Source organism: Hesperophylax consimilis, chromosome 5 (assembly GCF_061612785.1).
Source record: "Hesperophylax consimilis isolate HC1 chromosome 5, BYU_Hcon_1.0, whole genome shotgun sequence".
Taxonomy (NCBI): domain Eukaryota; kingdom Metazoa; phylum Arthropoda; class Insecta; order Trichoptera; family Limnephilidae; genus Hesperophylax; species Hesperophylax consimilis.
This window is the reverse complement of record NC_142840.1, coordinates 36,747,555-36,758,679: the sequence shown is the minus strand read 5'-3', so window position 1 is coordinate 36,758,679 and position 11,125 is coordinate 36,747,555. Positions and strand designations below refer to the sequence as shown.

The 11,125-nt window shown below is 33.8% G+C and overlaps 2 protein-coding genes across 2 annotated transcripts; one reads left to right on the top strand and one right to left on the bottom strand.

Annotated features, from left to right (window-relative positions):
- Positions 1–2,753: 2,753 nt before the first annotated feature.
- LOC149423877 (bombyxin B-2 homolog) lies at positions 2,754–3,146 on the bottom strand. The gene has a single exon (XM_089631910.1). The coding sequence runs from the start codon at positions 3,144–3,146 to the stop codon at positions 2,754–2,756; it is 393 nt and encodes a 130-aa protein (XP_089488036.1).
- Positions 3,147–4,897: 1,751 nt separating this feature from the next.
- On the top strand, positions 4,898–8,698 carry LOC149423876 (bombyxin F-1-like). The gene is made up of 3 exons (XM_089631909.1): positions 4,898–4,911; positions 5,417–5,438; positions 8,306–8,698. Exons 1-3 carry the CDS (start codon positions 4,898–4,900, stop codon positions 8,696–8,698), a joined length of 429 nt encoding a protein of 142 aa, XP_089488035.1.
- Positions 8,699–11,125: the final 2,427 nt, after the last annotated feature.

Sequence of the window (11,125 nt, the reverse complement as noted above, 5' to 3'; positions counted from 1 at the left end):
AGTTCATTGTTGTAAGCCGAAACAAAAACCAAAAAATTTTTGCAGAACTTAATAATTAAATTATTAAATTTGATTTTAATTAAATTTAAAAAAAAATTAATGGAGTTCTACGAATCAAACACAAAAACAATAAAAAATAAATAAAATATACTCTTTTTTAATCGTTAGTCGTCACCGTGACTAAAATGGTGTAGGTATTGTAAAAGATTGTTCACAAACAAATGCAATTCTACTTTTGTTTTTTTTTTTAAACTTCCGATTTTGTTGTCCGGGTTAAATCTTCCCCAAAGGAAAAACTTAACCCTTCCACACACTTTTCCACAAATGATCATCTAGTCAATCAACATTATGTAAGTGCATTATATAAGCAAAATAAATACAAACAATACAAGAACAACACGTCAACTCACCAGAGATCAAATGGGAAAATAATTCACCGACTCCAGATATTTTCATATCAGAGGGTTCGGCTCGGTAGAATTTCTAACAGGGCCTATAAATCCTACTGATCCCTCAACATAAATATTTAAAAAATCTTTCGTTATCCTACATGTATTCAAAATGACCGACTTTTGCATCTTTATATATACATTTTTTGATAGATCTAATACTCCTAAATTTTTAATTAGAGAGCTAGGTATAATGCCAGTAGCCGAAATAACGAATGGTAATATTTTTATAGTCTGAGAATGCCAAATTCTTTTTATTTCATTTCCTAAATCTGTGTATTTTCTTATTTTTTCGCTAACAGATTTTTGAAAATTATTATTATTATGCACACCAGAATTTGTTTATAAATCAACATAATAAATTATATATATTTTCATACTTTATATAATTTGTTTATAAATCAACATAATAAATTATATATATTTTCATACTTTAATAATTATATATATTTTCATACTTTATATAAATATAAATTGTATGAAAATATTAATAAATATACCAAAAAAGTAATACTTAATACTACTCTATCATAGTCTTCTTCTCCATTGAGGTAGTCACCGTGACGGAAATAGTTATTTATACAACGCCCTTGAAGTCATTTTTCACGAAAACGGCGCTCTAAAAATTAGCTAAATTTTATTATTTTACACCAACAAAAAATCTACTCTGTAGAAATAAGGAAGAAATATTATAGTTTTCAACTTGACTAAAATGGTATATACTTTGTAAATGATTTTGTTCATTACTGTGACTAAAATGGTATACGCTTTGTAAATGATTTTGTTCATTACCTTGACTGAAATGGTATACGCTTTGATAATGATTTTGCACAAATAATAGCCACAAATAATATACATGGACCTTATTTAAATAATTTATAGAAATCCTATAATAATAATATACGAGTATTATAGTATTATAGAAATGTTATATTATATTTTATATCTTCTAATATCGTGTTATCGAGGGCTCTTATTCAACTCACCTTGAATAGTGTATAATGATCAAAGTTCAAAAGGGAAGTTATGTCTATGGTAAATTTTATGTAAGGAAAAGTTTAAAGGAGAACAACGATATGGAAATAATGGACTTGGTTCGTAAATAAATAAAGACATTTAGCCTCCGGTTACAATTTATGACGATTGTAGTGTTTCGCTAAACAGATCGAAAACGACTGAGACCACAAAAAATCAGACACGAGAATCGGACGTGAATTTGGTTCGTCCGATCCGATAGTCTGATCATACAATCAAAAAGAAAAATTGGACATGTATTCCCGGCCTTTAAGTGGATTTTTATTGCACAAATAAAATTAAGAATCATTTTTTATACACCATTTGTATAAAAAAAACCTAAATTTTCCTTTGGTAGGTGTACAAAACTGACATGATTCTACTAGAATTAATTTCAAATTGATATATTTAAGTAGGTATTACATTACTAAATAGTTTTTTTTTGTGTAACTAATAAGCAAAAAATATAACATTCATGTTATTGAACAGTTTTTCTAACCTGATCTCAACCGAAAATTATCTGTGTAGTGGGGACGCGGAGATATTTTTTAGAAAGGAGGCATGAAATAATTAAGTTTGGAAGCCCCTGGTCTAGACGATCTAGTCCTAGCATTCCGACGAGAAAGTCAGATGGTAGTACCCAAACGCTCGCATGTAAAGTCCCAAAGTATCACATAAACTTTTTTGCACCTTTTCAACATCATTTGAGTTAAGGGTATATTCGAGTCCCTATATTATCGATCCACTTACAATAATTATCAGGCCGCTTGCCATCTCTAATGAACAGACGCAATCTGGGCATTCTGCATCAGTTCTACGGGTATTACAATGGAGCCTGTACTAAGGAGCTAGCCGCATTGATCCCCTTTGCACCAGTGCACGAGCGCGAAACTCAACGGACACGAGTGGAACACCCGTTCACAGTTGACGTTGGCTTCATAAAAACGGGTATTTTCTTTGATTTAGATTTTGTGTAAGTGTCCATTTTCCGCATCGTATAGAGAAATGAGACGGGTCTCACTTTGGTGGTATTCGTTATGTTATTATATTATATTAATCAACATAGTAGGTGGGTAAAGGTGATTTTTTTAAATGATCAAAGTAAACTAACAAAAAAATTCCAAAGTTAGGTGTTAGTTAATGCAACGGTTTAAATATGTTATAAAATAATGTTTATTTCATATTTTTTAGGTAGTTTCATGTATTAAATTTGTGAATCAATAACCTAGGCTTTAGACAAAGTTTTATTGAACGAAAAATATGTTTCATTTGAAGGTTGAAGGTGTGGAATTAGACTTTGGATTTCTTGGGGGCGCAGTAACTCCTGAGCGTGTAATAGTCGCAGCTCTTGTAGCAGCACTCGTCCACCACGCCGCGGGTCTGGCGCCGGAAGCGGCGGGGATAGTCGTCCCTCTGCAGCAGCGAATTGGCAGCCTGGGGGGTGAGGAACGGCCACAAGAGGGAGGAAGATGGTAGCTGTTCAAAGTCATGAGGTTCTTGTTGAAGTTCATTGCCGTCTCTCTTGCCGAATTGGACGTTGTAGGACCCATCACAGACCCACGACAGTTCTTCCGCCAAGTAGTTACCGCACAGTCTGCGCCCCCGCGTCTTCTTCTGCATCTCTTGGGACTGCACCACGCAGGCAGACAAGCACACTAAAGTAGTAAGCCACAGGAAGTTCATCTGGAATGATAATATTAGGTAGTTATAATATGTAGACAGCCTAAAACTGAAAGTCTTGTTTATGAGTAATAAGTATTATTGTTGGCCGATGGTAATAAATACATTTACACAGTTTCATGGTGAAATTTAGAACACCTGACCTTTAAAACAAGACATAAGTCACTATCTACATGAGATTTCAAAAGGCCACCCTCCACCGACGGAATTCTGATTCTTCTTGATGATATTTTGCACAATTGACATTTCAAATAACAGGATAATTACTGTATACATCTGACTTCAGCTGGTCTAGCTACATAATTATTAACAAGAAAAGTGTTTGTACTCGTAGGTGTGTGGGTTTGTTTTTTATGCAAATCTACAATTTTATTCTAAGATTGACGAAATTTTCCACACTACTTGACCTTCAAAACAAGAGGAAGGTAACTGTCTGCGAATCTGTGAGATTTCTAAAAACCACCCCATCCCCTTTACCCACCCCATAAAGCAGAATTAACACCTTTATTCTTCATGAAAAAACACAAAGAAAATATTTAATTATTGAAGACCATATAAGATTCTGTTTCAAATTTTCGTCTAGGAATCCCTAATATTGTCTTCAATAATTAAATATTACAATTTAGGTTTTACCATTGATATGTTGTAATTAATCAATAGGTTTTACTCATTAGTTATTACAACAAATAAAATAAAAGTAAAAACAAAATACACTAAAAACAATCTGCGTTTGAATACACTACAAACAATCTGCATTTAAATACACTACAAACAATTTACATTTAAATATCTCAAATAAATGTGTTTTCAACATGTTCCTAATAAAGCGAATTATTTAGGTACACACAATTCTTATGGTAGGCAGGTATGTTTGAGCAATGTGCAACATTCATGTCCTCGTTTTAGTTGTCGATTGCATAATATTTATATACTTTTGTAATTAAAATACTTGTTCTTTCCAAAACATTGGTAGGTACCATATTTAAATATGTTGTTTAAAACTTCCTCTTTTCTTTTGTCACCAACTTTTCTCTTCAAACACCATAGAAATGTTATAATTTATAATAACTACTGCATTAGCCACGCTCAGGCTCTGCCTTTGTGGGATTTTTTTGCTGCATACACTGTATTTTTTATTTGAATAACAGTTCCAAAATTGCATCAAAACTTGAAAAAAAACTTTTCTAGTTAATAATTTTTAAAAAGTATTCCATTGCAAAAAAACTGAGACGACGAAGAAAATTTCCCCCTCATTCCTAATGATGGAATCCTTTCAATCCCATGGTATATGGTAAGTGTTTTACCTTGAATGGAGTGTAGACTGTAGTGCTCGAAATCCAAAAGATAAGTGATGCCTTTGCCAGTGTTTACGCCACCTTTTATGGTCAGAACCTTATTCAGAGAAAATATAATGGACTATGTAATTTTCCAATGAAAATCTCACCCATTGTTTGCTTTGCGTGGGCAGTTATCTTCTGATTTACTAATTATTGTGCATCTCATTACATTTCTAACCGGCCCAGTTAATCCACCCACCAACTTATTCAAATCACTTTTTATGACGCATATCTTCGTAAATTATCACCTCAAGGGCGCTTATCAAAACATAAAAATAACTTCCACTATCATGAATTATCTGCCGTTAAAGTATTATGTAGGTACCTAGCTAAGACTAAGCAAAGTTTTTTTCATTATCTCCACACAGGAGGCTCAAAGGAAAATAATTTACCTCCGGGCTTATGTCATCTTTGAGGATGATGTATGGAGGGTCTTTTTGAGGAGAGGAAAGAGTGAATGGGTCTTGAAGAGACCCTTATTGTAGGAGGGAGGAAACACAGAGGACGGCAAATCTTTCCACAGCCGAGCTGTTGAACTCCAGAACCCAACGACCCGTTCTCATGTGACAAAGGTCAACCGTGTACATATGTTGGGCGCGCGTTTGGCGTGTTTCCCGATCGGAGTTCCTCGGATCATCTTTCATTGTAATACTGATAATCTGCGGGCCCTGTATAGTTCGACCAGCTTCTGAGAGTCTAACTTAACTGTGGCTTCGATGGAGTTATGTGGTCACCTAGAGTTACAACAAGCATATCAACGGAAGGCATGAGAAACTACTAACAGATATTACAGACTGTTATTATTTTCTGTAAAAAAATAAAATATTTATTTTATTTGGTATGATTTGAGATTTTCATGGCCAAAAGTACTATATTGACCCTGATTGACTCGTCTATTAATTTAAATGTGAGAAATTATTCACAAATTTCGAGCAGAATAAAATTTTGCATGCTCATCGCCATATCTTTTGCTTTGCAGTTCTGGTGGTATAACCTATTTTTTTAAATTCTAGTTACGGAGTAATTATCTGTAAACAAATAAAATAAATTATAGTGATTTGTTTTTGGGGTATTATGCTGTGTTGCGCTACCTTCTTCTTAAGCCAACGTTTCGGCCAACACATCAGGGCAGATGCGTAATCACATCTGCCCTGATGATGGACACTTAGCGCCTTATTTGCTGTCATCGGATCGGTTTTATCCAGTATACTTGTCCCTCTGTGAGATTTATTCCACACATTGTTTTTTTGGGTTGGCTCGTTTTATTTAACATTGTTTGAGACGTTATCGGTAGATGGCATCGTTTGCTTGATGTTCGCCTGATGATTTAGTTTGCTACAGGTGGGCTTTAACTTTGTCGCATTGTCAACAGATGTCGTTGTATCATCACTGTTTATTTTCAATGAATATGTTGTTTTAAAATCTTGCAGTTTTGTCGAATTTTTGTAACATCGAAGTTATCGTTCAATGCATTCAGGTTTAGATTACGCATGTCGTTCTTCAACATTATTATATCTTTTAACAAAGCAGTTACATCTATATGATCAAACGTTACTGGTGGAAGTTTATTGATGTCTAAAATAACAAATTTTGGCAGAAATTTGCCGTCAGTTTCTCTCATGCATTTTATCAAATCAGTGATTGACCTATTCTTTTTTCCCTCACCGATTCTCCTCGTCGAGGGGCCTGAAGGTTGGCCCAGAATACTCGTAAGTAGAGTTCTTGCGTAGTCGATATCTTGTTCCGTAAACATATCACACACTTGGGTTAGACTAATGTCATCCATCACTTCAACCTTTTGTTGAATGAAAGCCAGAACTTCGTTTATGACGAATCCGCAACTACATAGATTTGCCATGTTTATTTATCAATTGCGTGCGTTTGCCGTTTGTTTCGTTTAAATCAATTACTTAAATTTAAAATATACAATTTTTTTTAAATGCGTAAACAGACCTTCCGTGCGCCACGCCGACGAGCACGGAAGTCCCCCAATGCAGTGCTGCAAGCCTTTGCCTTACTTGGCCAACTTTGCTTTTCTGCGCATCTGATTATTTCAACGTGCGCTTTTCTACCCTAACCCTCTAGGTGCCAAAAGTATGGTCACGTGGTTCGCCTTCAGCTCTTCGAAATGATACCCAGTTTTCATGTAAGGGCAAGTCTATCAATTTGGATGTCGATGGTTTAAGCTTTATTTAAAAAGTTTATTTCTGCAGTATTCTAAGTGAAAGACAGCAGGGGACCTGAAAGTGTGGAAGTATTAGAACGTATCGGTAATTCATCACTGCTGGACGTAGATCATACACAAGCACAGGGTGTCGAGGCTTGGCTCGGAAACGGGAAGTTTTGTACAGGATGATTGCACCCGTTCATGGGAATATTTAAAGAATTAAAAAATAATCAACCATGAGATTACTGGTAGCACATCGCACTTGCATAGATTTTATGGTATTTTGAACCTCCCAGTACTCCTAGTATACAAAAAAAACTCTTGATTTTCTAACTTTTCGTTTTTTCACTTATCCGTGAAAAAGCGAATCGTAAAATTCCATATCAAATGTTATAATTCTTAATGTCAAAAGCCATGATACCTACTCTATTTATTTGTAGGAAATCCTCATACGACTTATTTTTACTGTGGAGAACGCTTTTTAGCTGTAAAATATAATAAAACTCCAAAGTATGTAAAGTGCGTAAAAATAAGCTTTTTCTCAAATTACGGTCTCGTAAAGTGGTTTCATAAAGGTACACATTTAATTCTACTGTGATTAACATCTAGATTTGAATATAAAGCGTAGTATTTTCTCTGTCTAACACCGTTTAGATCACTTATCTTACCACATCAGTAAGAGAGATACAACGATTCCTTTTAGATCATATGTTCCCAAAAGCGAACAAATTAGCCTGAAGCATTGATGTAGGGTTAATGGTGCCAAATAGCCGCCAATTGTCATTTCGGTTCTTGTAGTAATGGTGCTCCATTTATTTTTTTTTTAATAATCGTCTAATGTTATGCTGTAATTTGAAGGTAATCTTTTAAATCACTTGAGTTCAAATTCATTTTAATGTTAGACAATGAGGTTTAGATTGATAAATAAAAAGAAACGGAAAATAAAATAATGAAATTAATAATGAGTGATTACGAAAATATCCGGTGTACGGAGGGTGATTGGCATTTTACACTATTGGCATTTCAAGTGTTCTGCACCAATCCTCCATCTTCCCTCGTATAAATCGATAATCGCATTTTTTCTGCTTTTTTTAGTATTCTCCTTTTGTTTTCGTAGCACTTCATGTTAATCTCGTCATATATCTACTTCCTGATATATCTGCATTAATTAGGATTATTTTTAGAAATATTTTCTGTCGACCTCTTGTCTGAGAATTATAATCCAAAAACGAATCTATTTATATCTTGTCGGTATTACGCCTTTGTCTTCCATAATATAATATATTCTGATTAGACATTACAAAAATAATTTCTTTAAAGTGGGACGCCAACTATATAAAGGGATGCTGACCAACAACAGAAATCACTTCTCTTTAAGACTTCGATCACCAAACACTATTTATTCAAAGTTAGTTGATCCAAATGAATCCCTTCAAATCAAAACATTTTGTTGATCATTGGAATTTGTTTATCTAAGATTCGAACCTATAGGAAGATATTCGAATCTCGGTTCCACTTAATTATTTGTAAAAATCAATTTGAATTACATTCTACTGATTTAAAAATCCGTTAATTTGGAATTTCTTAATTTTCCTGGAAAGGGACACTTCTGCAGATGGGTCTAATCTGAATAACTAAAAGTTAATTTTTTATTCCAGATGATCTTCCTGTGGCTTACTACTTTAGTGTGCTTGTCTGCCTGCGTGGTGCAGTCCCAAGAGATTTTGCAGGAGAAGCGGGGTGGCAGACTGTGTGGCAAGTATCTGGCGGACGCCCTGGCGCTGGTCTGCGATGGGTCTTACAACGTGCAGTTTGACAAAAGGAATGACAACGAGCTCCAGGAAGACGCTTATGACCAAGAGCAGCTGCCACATTCCCCCCTCTTGTGGCTGTTCCTCTCCCGCCAGGATGACAACTCGCTGCTGCAGAGGGACGACTCCCACCTCCGCTTCCAGCGCCAGACCCGAGGCGTGGTGGATGAGTGCTGCCACAATATCTGCGACTACTATACGCTCAGAAGTTACTGCGCCCCCAAGAAACCCAAAGTCTGATTCCACAAACATTCCATTACTAAATCTCTATTAACATGGCACACATCTAAAAATAATTACTTATCTACATCATGAACCGCAAACCTAACTATCAAGGGAAAACTTTAAATTATTCAATTATTTTAGGAAAAAACAATTTTTACAAGCTTTTTACTGAAAATATTGACTAAGATGAATTGTTTGTTTACGACTCCATATATAAAATCCGACATCGTATTTGTATGCTTTCTTGAAAGAATTGAGATCACTTACAGACAAAACTATTTATTTGTATTCATAAACCGTACGTACAGAATCAAACAATCAATTTATCATAATATTTTGAAGCATAACTTGCAAAAGGTGTGTTTTCCTAAAATAAATTAAATTAGTAAAAATTATTAAATTAAATTAGTGCCATCTATGAACGAGCACTTTATGAATATTTTAAAGCTTACCCTTAAGTATAGAGGGTTGCAGTTATGGAAAGTTCTCCTAAAATCATCAATTTGTCGTTGTCTATTGATAAATACATTTGTTAGAAGATCATTAATTAAATAAACATTACTTTCTAAGCTACCTAAATATTTTATTATAAATCAATGTCTATGTTATTAAGTACCTAACCTACTTTCCAATCTGATTCCATTCTCAGAAGAATATGCTCAAAATACAACAACATCTTTTCTGACGATGATATTTTTCATTTATCCTTCACTAAATGCATACTAGAAAAAAACAACAAGGAAAAAACAAATATTTGTACCATGATACATCTTTTTTTAAATGCCTTCTAAAACATTAAAAAACAATAAGGTTTGATAAAGTTTTTGTACTATGATACATCTATTTTAAAATTTATTTTAAACACTACAAAAATAATAATTAGTTTCTTTGAGGATTGCACCTTCCTCCCCAGGGACTGGACTCTGAGTGAAATCCCTATTGGATATGGCTGTGATATCATCAATTTTAAGATAAATGCATATATTTCCGAGAGTGCATGCGTGATTGCCACCAAAAGTTGGTAGAATGCATTGTCATCGACATCGAGTCTATCTGCCTATCGGATATCGGGAGGTGGGTAAATTTTCACTGCCAAGATTTACATTCATTCATGACTAAATAAAATACCCTAAGATTTATTTATCTGTTAATTGCTGTGTGCAGTGGCCTACAGCTCGTAAAGGCTGAAAAGCTTTGCGTACCATAAGATAAATTAAAACTAAAATAAATTAAAAATTAAAAAGTAAATTAAAGCAAAAGTTTTTGAAATTTCTGATCGTATTTGGTCAGGAACTTCAATGGGTATTTTACGATGTTGTAATGTATCTATTAGGGCCGGCCCTAAGCTAAACGGCGCCTGCCGTGAATACATCTTTAGCTCCCCTTATCAAAACCATTATTACTTATAGAAAGAGAGATGCTTACTTATAATAATGGTTTTGATTTTTTTTTTCAATAATAATATTATTGAAATGATTAATAGTATTATTGAATTGAAAAATAATATTATATAAAACAAAAATTTAAAATTACCGTATTATAGTCGTCACCGTGACTGAAGTGGTATAGGCTTTGATTCTACTAGAATTAATTTCATGTGAAATTTAAAAATATTTAGTCATGCCAAATACTACAAAAACAGTCATCGCAATGTATTTACTAAATTAATGCAATCCTATTTTATTTTTTAACCCAATTAATGCATTTTACAAAAAGTGAGCACTAAGAGAGAAAAGTTCTATTCAATAAAAATTTCAAACCATGTCCAATTTTATTTATTAATTGTTTTTTCAGCGAGCATTACTATAATTTATGACAATATTTTTAACAAGTGATTCCTGAGTTTATTTAAAGTAAAAATTACACATGCATTATGGTATCTGGTGACTCTTTTCCTACAAAAACATTAGGTATCGAACAATCGGGATGAGGGTGGGGAGTTGGGCGGTTACTTGGCTGAGTGACGTGTAATTTTTTTTATTTGAATTAAAAAAAAATTAACAATAAAAATTCACCGGAGACCAAAATATGATCTTCATTTTTATTCTAAATAACCTCGGAAATCTCCTTGTTAAAGTTTGTCGGATACGTCCTAATGCACCGATATATAAATGATAAGTTAAAAAATTTAACAATTTGAGATCTCTCCAATACCAATACGATAAATAATCTAAAAAATATGGTAATCTGTAAAGAGTATAGATTAATCAATTCACGGGGTTGTACAACTTTGTGGATTTAACTTAATTTATTATTTTAAGCGGAACATATTTTGATAAGATTCGTGTTCGTTAAGAACTGTGCAGTCTGTCCGTCTATTAGACAGGCCTTTCTCTTCGAGGGTTCCGTTGGTACTGTTGGTAATCCTGACCCATGTTTAAAAATAGTAATTCGTCTATGGTTTCTCTTGACGGAATTTCTGTTTGACACTTCGTTGTTGCT

Excerpts from the sequence above, each read along its gene's own strand:
- LOC149423876 (XM_089631909.1), top strand. Across the intron at positions 5,439-8,305 it reads TAAAATTTTGCATGCTCATC|ATGATCTTCCTGTGGCTTAC; the intron begins GCCATATCTTTT and ends TTTTTATTCCAG.
- LOC149423877 (XM_089631910.1), bottom strand. The coding sequence starts at position 3,146 with ATGAACTTCCTGTGGCTTACTACTTTAGTGTGCTTGTCTGCCTGCGTG.